The sequence below is a fragment of the Schistocerca serialis genome, chromosome 8, assembly GCF_023864345.2.
Source record: "Schistocerca serialis cubense isolate TAMUIC-IGC-003099 chromosome 8, iqSchSeri2.2, whole genome shotgun sequence".
Taxonomy (NCBI): domain Eukaryota; kingdom Metazoa; phylum Arthropoda; class Insecta; order Orthoptera; family Acrididae; genus Schistocerca; species Schistocerca serialis.
This window is the reverse complement of record NC_064645.1, coordinates 323,454,487-323,473,671: the sequence shown is the minus strand read 5'-3', so window position 1 is coordinate 323,473,671 and position 19,185 is coordinate 323,454,487. Positions and strand designations below refer to the sequence as shown.

General features: G+C 37.5%; 1 protein-coding gene across 1 annotated transcript in view; it reads left to right on the top strand.

Moving 5' to 3' along the window:
* Positions 1-19,185, top strand: part of LOC126416999 (cilia- and flagella-associated protein 44-like) — a 582,681-nt gene that overhangs the window by 440,288 nt on the left and 123,208 nt on the right. Inside the window, exon 21 of the mRNA XM_050084886.1 lies at positions 14,638-14,881. Coding sequence (XP_049940843.1) covers positions 14,638-14,881 — 244 coding nt within the window. The remainder of the gene's footprint in view (positions 1-14,637; positions 14,882-19,185) is intronic.

Here is a 19,185-nt window from a genome sequence, read left to right as displayed (position 1 = left end):
CGCACCAGGGAAGATCTTATCAACCAAGATTGCAGCTACAATCTCAGCAAGGCTTGGGACCCGGCATTGAATGTAATTAAGAAGACTCTCAGCAAGAAGTACGAACTGATGACCAGGGCAGACGTAGTGAGCACATCGATGCTATGACAGACTCTGACACCCATGCCTTCGCGACCGCCGACACGCGGGTGCGGATGCTGGAGTGAGCGGCCCACGGGGGAAGGGGATTTAAATCGGCTGCCTGCCCTCAGGAGCTTAGTTCGTCAGTGCACCTGACGATGGCGACATGTCTGATCGCCGAAATATTGTGCCCATTGCACACTAATAACCGGCAGTATACCCGTGGACTGTTCGAGCAACAAATACACTTCGAGAAACTGAAGACTCACACTAAATATGGTTCAAAAAAGGTGTCACAATGATCACAACAATCACGAAACTGCATTTGCACAGTAGATACAGTTTGGAAATCGTTGTGAGTGGTCATGATCTCTTCTTTCAAATGAATCTAATTACTCCCATCAGCCTCAACACCATGTAGAGCTTGGAAGTGATGGGAGATACGACACGATTTGTTACAACTTTTACTCTTTTATCCATTCAAATCCTCTGAATAGAGTGCCTTGGTGTCAATAAACTTAACTATTTAATATTTGTGAACACTTCTGAACTGTCAACATTATGCCAGCATCATATTTTCTCCACAAACATTTTTTTGTAATGCGTAAATTGCAGGAAAATTATAAATATATTGACGTAAAATCAGTTGCAAATTAACATTGTGGGCATACGAAATTTCACGGGACCGATAATAAATGTCATAAACGGCGGGAAAATGTTAATTCTGGGAACGTAAAAGCGGGGTTATACTGTACTCTCATAAAAACTCAAATTTATATGTGAACAAGTAGTTAAGAGTGTTTTTCTTGTTAATAGAAGGAAAATAAAAACTCACTGGTAATGCTGGAACCTCTGTGAAACATGTCTGTAAAAAAGGAGGTAGGTAAAACTGTGTTTTGCTCAAGTTGGACCCTCTCCAAAAACAAATCATTATTACTCCTTCCTCAAATATTTTGATGAAATAAGCTAACCTTTTTGTCAGGCTCTTCTGTTATTCTAACTTCTTTCAAAACATGGTGCCTAAACCCTGAGTCTAAACTAAAAAAAGTGCCCCTCTGATGTCAGTAACCACAGAATTCTTGTTTTGAGTGATAGTACCCTATTCCCCACATCTCACCATGTTCCTCATATGTTATCTGCAAGAAGCTCTGTCAACCTAGGTTTACCCCTCCTGTCTAGGTGCAGACCAAGTCTAAACAGGAGAGATCTGTTTTGTTAACTCATGGTCTGGGTTATAGGGAGACATATCATGAGTCTCTTATCAAAAATAAATATCTTGCTGTATACTCGCTGTGTATATGTAGAGCTATCACACTCTTTGTAAGACATCAGAGCAACTCACAAAAATGCTATGATGTGGAGAACCACTACACAAGTAATAAGCACAGTTATTTTAGACAAAGAACAAAAAGTATGAGACTACGGTCTATATATCAATGCCTCATTGTAGTACAACAAATTGCCAAACCCATAAGATTAGATACTGGGAGTCCATTGGAAACAAACTTAAAATCTTTTCTTGTAAATAAATATGTGTATTGAAACTTCCTGGCAGATTAAAACTGTGTGCCCGACCGAGACTTGAACTCGGGACCTTTGCCTTCCACGGGCAAGTGCTCTACCATCTGAGCTACCCAAGCACGACTCACGCCCGGGCCTCACAGCTTTACTTCTGCCAGTACCTCGTCTCCTACCTTCCAAACTTTACAGAAGCTCTCCTGCGAACCATGCAGAACTAGCACTCCTGAAAGAAAGGATATTGCGGAGACATGGCTTAGCCACAGCCTGGGGGATGTTTCCAGAATGAGATTTTCACCCTGCAGCAGAGTGTGCGCTGATATGAACCTTCCTGGCAGATTAAAACTGTGTGCCCGACCGAGACTCGAACTCGGGACCTTTGCCTTTCGCGGGCAAGTGCTCTACCATCTGAGCTACCCAAGCACGACTCATGCCCGGGCCTCACAGCTTTACTTCTGCCAGTACCTCGTCTCCTACCTTCCAAACTTTACAGATGCTCTCCTGCGAACCATGCAGAACTAGCACTCCTGAAAGAAAGGATATTGTGGAGACATGGCTTAGCCACAGCCTGGGGGATGTTTCCAGAATGAGATTTTCACCCTGCAGTGGAGTGTGCGCTGATATGAAACTTCCTGTCAGATTAAAACTGTGTGCCCGACCGAGACTCGAACTCGGGACCTCTGCCTTTCGCAGGCAAGTGCTCTACCATCTGAGCTACCCAAGCACGACTCACAAAGTACTGGCAGAAGTAAAGCTGTGAGGACCGGGCGTGAGTCGTGCTTGGGTAGCTCAGATGGTAGAGCACTTGCCCGCGAAAGGCAAAGGTTCCGAGTTCGAGTGTCGGATGGGCACACAGTTTTAATCTGCCAGGAAGTTTCATATCAGCGCACACTCCGCTGCAGGGTGAAAATCTCATTCTGGAAATATGTGTATTCATTGAGAGAACTCATAGCTATATCTATTATGTATTACCATTTGTAGATAAATCAGTTAAGTATTAAACATTTCTACACTAATATGATATGTATTATACATTTTTAAACAATATGACATTTACAAAAGTCATCATATGATGACTAAGCACAAAAATAAATCAAAGTAATAAAAAAAATAGATGTTGCTGGAGGTACCAATGATTTATTAGAGCCTTTATCATCTTCTGTCTTCCTGCATTTCATGACAGTATTCTACTGACATGATCTCCAGGTGTATAAGTTTGTGATCCGTGAATAGCATTGGAGAGGTAAGAACGTTACCTACCAGGTAATTTATAAGGTAATCTATATACTGGGTATCTGTCCTAAGTGTTGCCTGGCAGTTTTTCTTTGGTGTTTCAAGAGATATGTTTCAATTTTGTTTTTGCAATTTGTAGCTGAAGTCAGCCTAAATAAATATTGCTTATCATGTCCTTCACGAGACATGCAGTGTTGATGTGAAGCAATGGTTTGTTTTCCATTACAAACAAAATTACATTTTAAAGTGGAATTTTATGTTTCAGTTCAATAGAGTGCCCCAAATTAGTCTAGTGCAATATTTGTTGTAGTGATATGTATGAACATGGACAATAAAACCTAAAGAATAACCAGTACTCCAGAATTGACTGGCAGTAGCAGTAACCATGAGCCAGAGTGCCACACAAGTTGCTGCTGGAGTGTTAATTATTTATTGTGTTTTGATGTTCCTTTTAATAGATATTGATAAAATGAATGTCATACTAGACTAATTTGGGAGCACACTACCCAATGGGAACATTAAATTTTACATTACAAATCATTATGTCTGTAACGTGAAACAAACTGACACTTTCTGTTAACACTGGGAGATGGATTAAAGACAGGATGAGCAGCATTTGTTTGAACTGACTCCAGCTGCACATTGCCAAAATAAAATAGCAAATTTCTGCTGAAGCACCAGGTAGAATATACCTGATGACTCTTAGGAGCGACACCCTTTATATATGAAGCAGCATATGTGTGTGTGTGTGTGTGTGTGTGTGGCATTTCCTTCCGAACCTCTGGGTCGATTACAGCCAAATTCAGCACAGAATTAGCAAGTTTCATGAGTATCATCACTGTGGGGTTCATGCAGGCAAACACGTGTTTCTTTGCTCCTACCATAAAGACTGCCGTGCAGAACATGTGTGTTGTGTGGGAATCATATCAGCTTGCTGTGTTAGTCTTTTGCAACCATGACTTATTAAAACTGATAGTTCGGCAATATTCACACCTGTCAGCACCTGCTTTCTTTGTAATGAAAATTACCATATTCTTCTTGAAGTCTGTGGGTATTTCACATGTCTTATACATCTTACTCACCAGATGGAAGAATTTTGTAATGGCTGGCTCTCCAAAGGCTATCAGTAGCTCTAACGGAATGTTGTCTACTCCAGGCGCCTTGTTTCGACTGAAGTCTTATAGTGCATTGTGAAATTCTTCATGCAGTATCATATATCTCCCTTCTCATCTTCATCTACGTCCTCTTCAGTTTCCATAATGTTGCTGTGAAGTACATCTCCCTTGTATAGACCTCCCTATATACTCCTTCCACCGTTCTGCTTTCCCTCCTTTGCTTAGGACAGGTTTTCCATCTGAACTCTTGATATTCATACAGGTGGTTCTTGTTTCTCCAAAGGTGTCTTTAATTTTTCTGTATGCAACATCTATCTTGTTACTAGTGTAGTATGCTTCTATGTCCTTATATTTGTCCTCTAGCCATTCATGCTTGGCCATTTTGCATTTCCTATCGATCTCATTTTTGAGACATTTGTACTTCCTTTCACCTACGTCATTTACTGCATTTTTATATTTTCTCCTTTCACTGATTAAATTCAACACCTCTTGTATTACTCAAGGATTTCTACTAAATCTCATATTTTTACCTACTTGGTCGTCTGCTGTCTTCATTGTTTCATCTCTCAAAGGTACCCATTCTTCTTCTATGGTATTCCTTTCCCCTGTTCTTGTCAGTCATTCACTAACACTCCCTCTGAAACTCTCTACAACCAGCAGTTCTTTCAGTTTAACCAGGTTCCATCTCCTTAAATTCCTGCCTTTTTGCAGTTTCTTCAGTTTTAATCTTCAGTTTATAACTAGTAAATTGTGGTCAGAGTCCACATCTGCCCCAGAAAATGTCATACAATTTAAAATCTGTTTCTGAAATCTCTGTCTTACCATTACACATAATCAATCCAAAGCCCTCCTGTGTCTCCAAGTCTCTTCCATGTATAGAATCTTCTTTCATGACTCTTAAAACAAGTGTTAGTTTTATTCAGTACATGATGCATTACATCTTCAGGTGTAATTCATCTTAATACATGATTTATTTGTTCTCTTGAATGAGATGAAATGCGTTTTCCAAATAATCCAAGAAAAGTGTTTTCAACATTTTAGTAACAATATAAGTTTTTTTTTCCATCGTTTTTAAGCATCTCACTTCATTCAAGAGGCACATTCGCAAGCCTTGCGAATGTGCGTTTCATCTCATTCAAGAGAGCAAATAAATCATGCATTAAGATGAATTACACCTGAAGATGGACACACAGGGTCTGAAATGCATCGTGTACTGAATAAAACACGAAAAATTGTGACTGAAGGCGTTTTTTAATTCATACCTCGAGTGTATTGAGTACAGTCACGTTTGAAGCTGCAAAATATGGATAAAATTAAAGTCTCAGCTTTGATTAATTTATGCTCTGTGGAAAATTCTACCAGATGGCTTCCTCTTTCATTACTTTCCTCCAGTCCATATTAACCTACTACTTTTCCCTCTCTTCCTTTTTCTACTATCAGATTCCCAGTTCCTCATGACTATTAAATTTTCATCTCCCTCAACTATCTGGATAATTTCTTCTATCTCATCACAGATTTCCTCAATCTCTTCCTCATCTCCAGAGGTAGTTGGTGTATAAACTTGTACTACTGTGGTGGGGTATGGGCTTCATTGCTGACTTGGATACAATAATGCATTCACTATGCTATTCATTGAAGTTTGCCTGTGTTCCAGTTTTGTTATTCATTATTAAACCAACTCCTGCATTACCCCTATTTTATTATGTATTTATAGCTCTGTACTCACCTGACCAGAAGTCCAGCCACTGAACTTCACTAATTACCACTATATCTAGCTTTAACATATTCATTTCCCTTTTTAATTTTTCTAATCTACCTGCCTGCTTAAGGGATCTGACATTCCACGCACCGATCCGTAGAATGCCAGTTTTGTTTCTCCTGATAATGACATTCTCCTGAGTAGTCTCTGCCTGGAGATCCAAATGGGGGAGTATTTTACCTCCGGAATATTTTACCCTTCATCATTTAAGCATACTGTAGAGCTCCATGCCCTCAGGGAAAATGATTGCTGTAGTTTCCCTTTGCTTTCAGCCATTTACAGTACCAGCACAGCAAGGCCATTTTGATTGATATTACAAGGCCAGATCAGTCAATCATCCAGCCTATTGCCCCTACAACTACTGAAAAGGCTGCTGCCCATCATCAGGAAACACTCAACAGGTATTCTTCATTGTGGTTGCACCTATGGTACGGTTATCTGTATTTCTAAGGTATGCAAAGCTTCTCCACCAACAGCAAGGTCCATGGTTCATGGGGTGCATGGCATGGGAGGGGGTGGGGGGAGGCAGCTTACAGTAGGCATTGTATGTTTAAATGATTCATTATATGTGCTCTAAACTGACTTGTTCCACATCCTTCTTATAAATAAATCATTCAAATGAGATGGTATCACATTGGGCACAGTTGCCTTCCCTTTGTCAGGTATTTTCAGCAGTTTTCAAATCATGCATTGAGTTCCCCAAGGCTCAATGTTAGATCCACTGTTGTACTTGATTCAGATAGACATTGATTGACAGAGTTATTGGACGTCCTCCTAAGGGATATCATGCCAAATTCTGTTCAATTATTTATTTATTTCCTTATCAGTACAGAGTAAACCACCGCCTTGAAATGTAAGGTGGGTTGGATGCTTCTAAATCCAACATAAAACCTTCTCATTATTACAATATTATTGGTATACAGTCATTAATGCTTTTAAAAAATAATATAAAGAAAAAATATATAAAAATTTCTCTAAGGTTCCAGAGAATTGAGTGCTTAACAATTGTTAAAATGGTTATACATTATTTGTTTGTGCCTAGTTGATAAATTATTCTGTTCAATTGGCATGTTAGATCATAAAATACCGAGCTGGCTGGAGGGTCCTGCCTGTAATGCTCCAAAGTTTCTCAACTGGGGAGAGATTTGGTGAGGCGAGGTAGGATTTGGCAAGCACGTAGATAAGCAGGAAAAACTTTAGCCATGTGCATTATGTAGCTGAAATGTAAACTGAGGTTGGATTGCCATGAAGGGCAACTAAATGGGGTGTAGAATATCGTCGACGTACTGCTCTGCCGTTAGGGTGCTGTGGATGATGACCGAAGAGGTTGTTCTGCTGTAGGACAGGGAACAGAAAGGTGGTATCCCAGTGCTCCGTAGGGGCTTCTCCAGACACATCTTCAATGGTCATCAGGAGTCAAATTGAAGTGGGACTGATTTCTGAAGACAATTGTACTCCAGTCAATGAGATTCCAGGCTGAATCAGTTAGTTGACATATTTTGCATATTTTCATTCAGTAACGTCATATACAGTAATGCTCTAGCGTGACTCATCTCTGAGAAAGAAAGTCTTAATTGCTCAAAAAAGTGCTATAGAAATAATATCTTGTGCTCACCCACAATCATCTTGTAGACATCTGCTTAAGGAGTGAGACATTTTAACTGATGCTTCACGGTATCTTTACTCCCTCATAAAGTTTGTTGAAAATAACCAATTGCAGTTCAAAAGAAGCAATAATTTACATAATTACAACATGCAAGGCAGATATGCATTACTCCACATCATGGTTGTCTTTAGCACAGAAAGGTGTGCACAATGCTGCAAAATTTTTTAATCACTTACCCAGTAGATTAGATTAGATTAATATTAGTTCCATGGATCATGAATACGATATTTCGTAATGATGTGGAACAAGTCAAATTTTCCATTACATGACATAATTAAGTTAATTTAACAACATAATTAAGTTAATATAACAACTTTTTTATTTTTTAAATTTTTTTTACAATTTTTTTGTTTGTTTGTTTTTTTTTCTTTTTTTTCCTTAATTTATATCTAAAAATTCCTCTGTGGAGTAGAAGGAGTTGCCATTCAGAAATTCTTTTAATTTCTTCTTAAATACTTGTTGGTTATCTGTCAGACTTTTGATACTATTTGGTAAGTGACCAAAGACTTTAGTGGCAGTATAATTCACCCCTTTCTATGCCAAAGTTGGATTTAATCTTGAATAGTGAAGATCATCCTTTCTCCTAGTATTGTAGTTATGCACACTGCTATTATTTTTGAATTGGGTTTGGTTGTTAATAACAAATTTCATAAGAGAGTATATATACTGAGAAGCTACTGTGAATATCCCTAGATCCTTAAATAAATGTCTGCAGGATGATCTTGGGTGGACTCTAGCTATTATTCTGATTACACGCTTTGTGCAATAAATACTTTATTCCTCAGTGATGAATTACCCCAAAATATGATGCCATATGCAAGCAATGAGTGAAAATAGGTGTAGTGAGCTAATTTACTAAGATGTTTATCACCAAAATTTGCAATGACCCTTATTGCATGAGTAGCTGAACTCAAACGTTTCAGCAGATCATCAATGTGTTTCTTCCAATTTAATCTCTCATCAGTGGACACACCTAAAAATTTTGAATATTCTACCTTAGCTATATGCTTCTGATTAAGGTCTATATTTATTAATGGCATCATACCATTTACTGTACGGAACTGTATGTACTGTGTCTTATCAAAATTCAGTGAGAGTCTGTTTACAAGGAACCACTTAGTAATTTTCTGAAAGACATTATTGACAATTTCATCAGTTAATTCTTGTTTGTCAGGTGTGATTACTATACTTGTATCATCAGCAAAGAGAACTAACTTTGTCTCTTCATGAATATAGAATGGCAAGTCATTAATATATATTAAGAACAACAAAGGACCCAAGACCGACCCTTATGGAACCCCATTCTTGATAGTTCCCCAGTTTGAGGAATGTACTGATCTTTGCATATTATGAGAACTGCTTATTTCAACTCTCTGCACTCTTCCAGTTAGGTACGAATTAAACCATTTGTGCACTGTCCCACTCATGCCACAATACTTGAGCTTGTTTAGCAGAATTTCATGATTTACACAATCAAAAGCCTTTGAGAGATCACAAAAAAATCGCAATGGGTGGTGTTCGGTTATTCAGATCATTCAAAATTTGATTGGTAAAAGCATATATGGCATTTTCTGTTGAAAAACCTTTGTGGAAACCAAACTGACATTTTTTTAGTACTTCATTTTTACAGATATGTGAAGCTACTCTTGAATACATTACTTTCTCAAAAATTTTGGATAAAGCTGTTAGAAGGGAGATTGGATGGTAATTGTTGACATCAGATCTATCCCCTTTTTTATGCAAAGGTATAACAATAGCATATTTCAGTCTATCAGGGAAAGTACCCTGTTCCAGAGAGCTATTACACAGGTGGCTGTTGAGAACAAGCTTTTAATATTTTGCTGGAAATGCCATCAATTCCATGTGAGTTTTTGCTTTTAAGCAAGTTTATTATTTTCCTAATTTCAGAGGGCGAAGTGGGTGAGATTTCAATTGTATCAAATTGCATAGGTATGGCCTGTTCCATTAACAGCCTAGCATCTTCTAATGAACACCTGGATACTACTATATCCACAACATTTAGAAAATGATTATTAAAAATATTTTCAACTTCTGGCTTTTTGTTCGTAAAGTTTTCATTCAATTTGATGGTAATACTGTCTTCCTGTGCTCTTGGTTGACCTGTTTCTCTTTTAATAATATTCCAAATAGTTTTAATTTTACTATCAGAGTTGCTGATTTCAGACATGATACACATACTTCTGGATTTTTTAATACCTTTTCTTAATATAGCGCAGTAGTTTTTATAATGTTTGATAGTTTCTGGGTCACTACTCTTTCTTGCTTTCAGATACATTTCCCTTTTCCAGTTACAAGATATAAAATGTCTGACAAACAGCAAAGTAGAATTTGAAAACAAACTGAAAAAGTTTCTCTTTGATAACTGTTTCTGTTCTCTACAAGAATTTGTATTATTATAAAGTGTAAATGGTGGTGGGTAGGAATTATTAACTCTCATATTTATATTTTATTTTTGAAGTAGCTTATAAATGGTTAGCATGTAGCCATATTTACAAATACATTTGTGATTTCTATGTAAAATGATTCATTCCACATCATTACAAGTTATTTTGCAAATTGTCCATGGAACATGGAAGTAACTGATTACAAAATAGGGCAACATGACTGGCCACTAGTTGTTTGACCAACAGAAATGTCTCATGGAAGACTGAAATAACTGAACTGGCAAATGCTTCAAGATAGATGCAAACTATCCCATAAAAGACTATTTTCAAAGTTCCAAGAACAACAATTAAGCAAGTAATCTAGGAATATACTACAGCTCCTATGTATTGTTCCTGTAAAGACTGCAAAGAGAAGATTGGACTAATTGCACCATGCACACAGGCATTTAAGGAGTTGTCCTTTCCTCAAACCATACACAAATGGAATCCAAAGAACTGTAATACATGGTAATAGAAGAAATACCCCTGTCATGAAATTCACAGTGGTTTGCAGGTTATTTCATATCCCTATAAACTGTTACTTCAAGATATTTTTAAAAGTTGAAAGTTTCCAGTTGTGATTTATAGATATTGTAGTTATAGGACAGTACTTTTTTTTCATTTTGTGAAGTGCACAATATTATATTTCTAACTGTGTGAAACAAGCTGCCAATCTTTGTACCATTCTGAAATCTTACCAAGACCTGAATGAATATTTGTGCAGCTTTTTTAGATAGTCTTTTATTGTATATAACTGCATCATCTAAAAAAATGTATGTTACTATTAATATCATCTGCTAGGTAATTAATATGCAACATTTACAGCAAGGATCTCAACACACTTCCCTGAGATGACTTCTATATCTGTGGTTGACTTTCCATTCATGAAATCCTCTGCCCAGTCAGAAATCTCACTGGTAACTCTTGCCTCTGTACTTACATTAATTTTTGCATCACTGCGGTACAGAGTCTAACTCTTAACGAAAGTCAAGAAGTGCTGCATCTACCTGGCTACCTCGATACATAAGTTTTAGGGGGTCGTGAGGTTTTGCATGTTCGGTGTTTTTGGAATCCATGCTAGTTTGCAAGGATGGGGGCTTTCTGTTGGAGATACCTCATTAAATTTCAGCTAAAGATTTGTTCCAAGATTCTATTACAGATTGATAACAAAAATATTGGTCAGTAGTTTTGTGGACCACTTCCACAACTCTTCTTGTAAATGATTGTTAATTGTGCTTACTTCCAACTGCAAGGCATATTTTGTTGTTGATTAATGTGGGGTTAATTCAGTAGCAACTTCTGTTTAGCACTTACAGATATTCCATTAGCCATTGGTGTTTTGTTGAAATTTAGTGATTTCAGCTATTTCCTAACACCACAGCCAGTAATACCCGTATCTCTCATTTTTGCACTGGGAGAATTAAATTAGGACAATAACCCTAGATTTTCCTTTAAAAAGAAAGATATGAAAATATAACATTTAAACATGACCAGAATTTCTTTGGGTTTTGTGGGTGATGTTTCGAGAAGTAGTCATTGCTGGCTTCATGCATTGCCCTGTTGACAGCCAAGTGCATTCAACTTGAATTTGTATAGCCCTGTACCATCTCATTGCCACTTATACCAGTATCAACCACAACATTGTCAAAGAAGTCAAATATTTCAATCATTGGTATGTTTCCAAAAAAACTGTTTTGAGTTGTTTTCAGAGAATGCATTTGCTATTGTTTCTCAGTTGTCTTGTCACACGAACACACTTATTGTAATTATCCTAGTCCAATGATAGATGATTTAAGTCTCCTCCTATAAGGAGATTGGTGAACATGTACTTGCGAGCAGATGCTTTCTCTAAATTTTTGGTTCCATTGGGGGGGGGGGGGGGGGGGAGGGGGGGGGGACTAGTAGAAAGACAAGTTAGAAGTTTATACCTGCTAGTGATACTGAATCTTGCCCAAAGAATCATGCATGCAGCTTCAGTTTGTTTGTCAAAGATTAGAATTTTTGTGTCTGCTATGACAAATACACTACCCTTGTCTCTTATTAGCCTGTAAAGCAATTGAATCTCCAGGTTGGAATATCAACAACGTAGGAAAAGATAGATTGCTGTTTACTATAAAGATGACACATTAGGTTGCAGACAGGCACAATTAAAAGACGCTTACACATAAACTCTTTGTCACAGAAAAAGAAAAACAAACACACACCATTCACTCACACAAGCAATCACACCTCATACACACATGACCACTAACTCCGCCAGCTTGGACCAGGATGCAACTATTATGTGGCATGGAAGCAGCACTCTGGGGGGAGGGAGGAAGTGAAAAGGATAGAATTTTTTAGGTGGGAGGAGAGAGGAGTGCTGTCTGGCAAAGTGTGTGGGGACTAGAATGCTGAGAAGCACAGTGTCAGGAAGCTGTGGAGCAGTGAGGTGTGAAAAACGGAGTGACAAGATGAGGAGTGGGGAAAGATGGGTGGATGCATTGGCAGATGGTAACAAACAAAGAGGATGGGAGACAAGAAAGGGGAGGAGGAGGTGATAGGACAGAGTGTGTGGAAACTGTTGGGTGGAGGGTGTGGGGATAGTATGTTACTGTAGGTTGAGGGCAGGATAATTATGGGAGTAGAGAATGTGTTGCAAGGATAACTCCCATTAGCACAGTTCAGAAAAGCTGGTGGTGGAGGGAAGGATCAAGATGGCTCGGGTAGCAAAGCAGCCAATGAAATCAAGCACGTTATGTTTAGCTGCATGTTGTGCCAAAAAAGGCAGATGGTTGATAGTCATATTTATATAAAAAGCAGTAAAATGATTGCAGCAGAAGTGGTAAATGACATGGCTGCTTTCACAGGTGGCCTGACACCTGATGGGGATGATACACCTGTGACTGGACTGGAATAGAAAGTGCTGGGTGGGTGGATTGGGCAGGTCTTGCACCTGTATCTTCCACAGAGACATGATCCTTGGGGTAAGGGTTTGAGATTGAGAGTGGCATAGGGATGGACTAGAATGTTGGGGAGGCTTGGTGGGCAATGGAACACCGCTTCAGGAGGGGTGGAAAGGATCTTGGGAATGATGGTACTGATTTCAGGGCATGGTGATAGGTAATCAAAGCCCTGGTGAAGGATGTGATTAAATTGTTCCAGTGTGGGGCGATATTGGGTGACACAGAGGGCACTCCTTTGTGGCTGGTTCTTTGGGGGGGGGGGGGGGGGGTGAGAGGGTTAGGTGTGTGGGGGGAAATGGCATGAAAAATCTGTTTGTGGACTTTGTCTGGGGGGATAGTGGTTGTCAGTGGTGAAGGCCTTGCATTCTGATCCAAGCTGCTAGAGTTGGGGGTCATGTGTGGGTAGGTGTGATTGTTTGTGTGAATGAATGGTGTGTGTTTCTCTCTTTTTTCTGACAAATGCTGTGGCTCAAAGCTTATTTGTAGGTGTCTTGTAATTATATGTGTCTGCAACTTAATGTGTCATCTTTGTGGCAAGTGGCAATCTATCTTTTGTACATTGTTGATATTTCACTATCCTGTCCTTTACATTTACCAAAACAATATCACTGCTGTCAGCTTCAGATGCTAGCAGCTTTCTGTACACAATGTTAAGTGAGTTCCACATTATTAAGAGCGCATCAAACTATGGCTTATGCTTACGCTTTGGCAATTGATTTTAATAGTTCAATCTCTGTGGGGGCAGAGGGGGGGCGGGGGGGGCATTTCCTTGAATCTTACACTAATGCTTCAGGAAATCCTTCTCCAAATTTTTCTTTGGTTTCCTTTATTGCGAGCAATGTACACATTGAATAACACTGGGAATATGCTACAACATTGTCTCACTCCCTCTTCAACTACTGCTTCCTTCCATGGCCCCCAACTCTAATAATCATTATGTGGACTTGATGGAAAGCTGCCTAATCAAAGAATAAATACAAAATAGTGATTTAAGTTGTTTAAACTTTCCTGAAACAGTTGATGATGGTGACAGGGACAGTACTGCAGACCATGAGCTTCATTAAAGTTACAGAATAACAGCCATATCCTTACTAGAGTGTGCCACTCTTCTTCACTCTCATATCAATGGTTTCTCGGCATTTTATGAACTTGATGTGATAGCAGAGGCATTGGGGAGACTAATTTATACTCACTTACAACTCGTAAGGAGACAGGCACATTCCTCTTTAAAATATGCTATATGTACACAGAAAGGTTATACTCACTTCACTTTGATGCCAAATCAAGTACCAGCATGTATGCTGAGTGTCCATCCATCTACTGTGATATAATTTGAGATTTTGTTCATTATTTTGTGGAATTTATGTATCTCGAGCAATGTGCCAAAATGACACAAAAATGTTATTGTCATAATGCTAGACACAAATAACAGTATGACCACAAAGAACAAAAGTTTATTTATTTACATTCAAGTAAACAATGTAGAAACAGTACAATAAGCAGTAGAACACAATCTGAGGATGGGCACCTGCTGCACTGTGCTTATGTAGAGGAGAGCTCCGGTGGACAGCATGGCGGGTTCCATGCCCTATGCACAAGTCACAGGGGGCCTCTGGTGGCTGGACTGCACAGATGCTGTTGGCTGAGTATTTGAGTGTAGCGCACCAGTGGCCTGGTGCCACAGTGCATAACCAGATATGATGTACATGGTTACAGCAGTTATGATTTATATATATTTTCAGATACTACAAATTTGTGCTACATCTTAAGGATACAAGACAATACAGAGAAGATGTAATTTATGTTTATTTAAATGAAATATTCTTTTTGTTGTCAGGAAGGTCTTTGAGCAAGATCAAATAATTAAAGGCATTTATGATTCCTTAAATGAATTTGATGAATCTGTCAGAAAACTACAAGAAGAAAAGATAAATGTGGAAGTTGATGCAAAATTGATGGAGTTGCATGTATTAACTCTGCACCATGAGTTAATAATAATAAAAAAATTTGAAGCTACAGAAGATGCCCTTTCAAACAAGGTTTCAGCAAAGCATGCAGAAAATATTGAAGCTCAAAATAAAGTGAGTAGCCTAATGAAAATTAAAACTGTTTCTCAATGGGTGACATCTGATATGAAATAAAGGAAGTAGTAAGAAATCATTACACTTTAAATTAATTTTGATCATTAAAGTAGAATGTAGTTTTTAGTTTCAGAGTAGTACACATTACCATTTTATGGATGGTTCAAAGAAACTGTTGTGTAGGGTAGTGAAAGTAACATCTGCGATGATTTTATTCATTTTATAATTTAAGAAAAGAGAGAAACTTTCATGTAGGCCAAGAAAAAAATACATATTTTTAATTCAAAGTATTATATTTCACACTCTTTGTGCATTATAAAATACGAATGATTCCATGCAAAAACTGATAACAAATTTATCATTTGACATAATATTATTATCATAATATTGGCTACTTTAACATGAGAGTGGACCATATGATAACACAACTGATTCACTCATACTATAAATATAATTTTCATTCACTTTCTGACTAGTGTGGACATCAAAAGAGTAATAATAATAATAATAATAATAGCTTTATTCAACATCGAATGGCACACTGCTCATGTACGAAGAAGCAGTAATGATTACAGTTATTTGTACAATACACAAGATACATTCTTCTGAATACATCATTAATTTACCACAAAATTACAATAAATTGTTTACCGATTTCTAGTTACATAATTTCACAAAGCATTTGTTGTTCTTCATATAAGTATGGTACACTTCTAATGTGTAGAAAGGGTGTTTTACTAAAAATTTCTTAAGCTGATATTTCAGTTTAATTGTAGGAAGAGCCATGACTGCACTAGGCAGTGCATTAGCTAATTTTATACCTGCACACTGAGGCCCCTTTTCATAAAGTGTTGCTCTGTGGCTGCCGATGTAAAATCTATCTTTATTTCTAGTATTGTTCTAGTGGAAACCCGAATAAGTGTTTGGGTGCAGTCTTTTCACAATCAATATGGCTTTTAGACTATATGTGTTTATAATAGTTAACACCTCTGTTTTTGGAAACAAGTTACGACAAGATTCCCTCCCTATATTTTGCTCCACAGATTATTCTCACTCCCCTTTTTTGAAGAATGAGTAGCTTATCTAAATTAGCTTTGGTTGTTGCCTCCCCAAATTTAAAAACTGTAGTTCAAGTGAGAGGAGAAAAGAGCATGGTATGCAGTCTTTAGGACTACAGTGTCATTACAGAACTTGCAGATTGCAAATACAGGCCTACTTTTTGACTCCCGTCAATATGTGTGTCCCATTTCAGGTTGCTTTGGATTTTTAGGCCAAGGAATTTTACACTAGACTCCTTCTTTACCAATTTGTTGCCAATGTATAATTTAATTTCATTATTCAAACTACTTTTGTTAAACTCCATCAAACATGTTTCACTGGTGCTTACATTTAATTGGATTTCATTAAAAAACAGAACAATTTCTTTTGTCACATTATTACACTCGGCCTCTAGTTCATTACATGATTCCTTTTTACACACAATGGATGTATGATCGGCATACAGAACAATTTTTGGAATTTATAGTACAGTATTTAATATCAGTTACATAGATCATGAACAGAAGGGGACCCAACACGGAGCCCTGGGGCACGCCATATCTTATGTAAGTGATCTCTGATTTTTAGACACCACTTTCTGTTTTAAGCAGAACAAACTGTTTTCTATTGCTGATATAACAATTTATTAGGTCATAAGCAGCACCTCTATTGCCCATGTTCCATAGCCTGGCAATTCACACAATCAAAGGCTTTTTCCAGGTCTAGGTATACACCCACAGCATGTACATTGCTTTCGATACCCCCTAACACCTCTCCAATTAGTTGAGCAGCTGCAGTGCTAGTTGATTTACCTTATAGGAATCCATTTTAATTTTCAAAAATCAGGTTGTGTCTGTTAAGAAAGTTTATAATCGTGTTGTATATAACTTTCTTGACTAGTTTGGAATAGACAGGAAAGATTGATTGGTCTGTAGTTTTCTATTTTGTTATTGTCACCTTTTCTAAAAATGGGTGTTACCTGTGCTATTTTTAGTCTGTCTGGAAAGGTGCCTGATTCTGTTATACTGTTTACTGCTACAGACAGAGGTACAGAGACATTTTGGCTACAGGCTTTTAAAACATTAATATTTTGGCCATCATTCCCAGTTGAATTAGAGGGTTTTAGAGAGCTAATGATGTTCATTATTTCTGTACAGTTTGTGAGGGCTAGATATATACTATGGTCACATGCATTACCTTTAAAACTGCAGTGCATGTTTTTATGTTTGTCATTTATGGCTTCCCCTACGGAAGAAAAATATTCATTAAAAATATTTACAATTTTCAGTTGGTCTTTTATGAGTATGCCATTGTGGTTAATAGTAAAGTCCATATAGGATTTGTCATTGCAGGTTCTAAAACTGTTTGTGACTGCTCCGATACCGGTAGTTACATAATTATACATATCCCCAGGTATGGATGTAGATGTGGATTATGTGGGCATTTTAGCATACAGTTGTCTGTGTCTTTCTCAGATCCCTTGCACTACACAATTGTCTTCAGATTGCAATGGACATCTTAACATACACAAACATATTTCTGCCCCATTCATTCAGTAACTCTTCAAACCTCACGCTCTTTAGTTGGAGTATTTGCAGATGTTTATTGTTGAGGTCTCTTCTAGATATTTTCAGCCACTCATGGCTTTTATTTTGTTTTGCCATTTTAGTATTATTTCTTCATTATCATTGTGATAAAAAGTGAAACATCACCATTTTTGTGGAGAGGAAGAAATCCTAGAGATAGTAGGATCAGGACTCAATCAAAGAACCTCACCAAAATTCCATTGATTGACTTCCAGGTGATGAAAGAATTGTTGTAGTTGTCTGCATGAAACTCTTTCTTGATGTGAGTCTTGGTGATTGAGGCTCTTGCCCAAATGAGGGATGTCAGGGATCAGTTTTCTTTTTCTTCCTCACTTCTGAAGCAGTTTTACTGCAAATATGTGATGATGCTATCACCATAATTTGATACTGTTTACAAACAGAAGTTGTTTGTAGACAGTGTGTTACAACATGTCCAGTCTCATTTAAAGTTATATCAACTGTTTGCCATTTACAGAATTTTTCAAGATTGGGCAGAATATTCCACTCCAGAGAAACATAGTACAAGGGTGGATGTTTGAAGGAGTTTTGGTTGAGCATTCCAGGTGGTTCTTGTAAGTTTATGGATGATGTTTCTGTGCAGATACTTTCATCTTTATCTCTTTACTGTGGGCATTAAATGTAAGGGAATGTTCCAAGATTACTGCAAGGTGATTGGGAGTATTGCAATGGATAAGTTGTTCTTCTGTCTAAGTGATGTTCAGTTTTCTTTTAGCTTTCTGATTTCTTAGATGAGATGCAAAAAACTTGTGTTTTTCCAGGATTTGGCTTCATATGGTTATCATTGTATTACTAACCAGGTCTTCAAGAAAACTATAGAATTAGAAGACAGAATTGTTGGCCATTAATAACCATTAGGAAGTAAAATACTTAGCACAGGAAATAAACACATTAAAAGGTACATGACACTATCACATCATTTGGAATTATTACTTTCTTCTTTGGGGAGGAGACAGCAATAGGTTGGGGAGCTTAGAAAGGAAGGGGAAGTCACTTAGACTTCAGAATGAGAGAGAGGCACTACTTACTCTCTAGCGAAAAGAACATTAATAAATTTCCTTGAATCCTGGAACCTGATGTAGATGGTAAAATTTCCAACTAGAGTTCAGGAAAATGGCAACTCAGCCATGGACAATGTCTTCACAGATTGTTATTTAACTTATGGACATAGTCCAAGAAAAGTATGTGGGACTGCCATATCACAATGCACAAATAGTAAAGAATCATGGAAAAAACATATCTCACAGTTGTAAACAAAAGATTTAGAGCAATAAATCCACTAATATGCAAATATTTAAAGCCAATCTTGAAGAACAAACTTCACAAGAAATCTACAGTACAGACAACATCACGAACGAATATAAAACTATTCCTCCAAACGTTTATCTTTTTCTGTTACAGCTCTTTCCCAGAAAGATGATTCAAAATTTTTCCCTTTGCAGAGAATACAAATGTTATTGTGAAACACACTGAAGATAGTGTAAGTGGTCTAGCTAATAGAGTAACTAGAAACATAAGTATGACTTTCTGAGAACAAATTAATGCTTAACTACAACTAAGTGGAATGCAAACAATTTCTCACAGGGAACTTTCATAAAAGGGAAATTTTATTGTCCTTAGATGGTGGAACAATTAGTGAAGTTCTTCTTCATCATCTTCTTC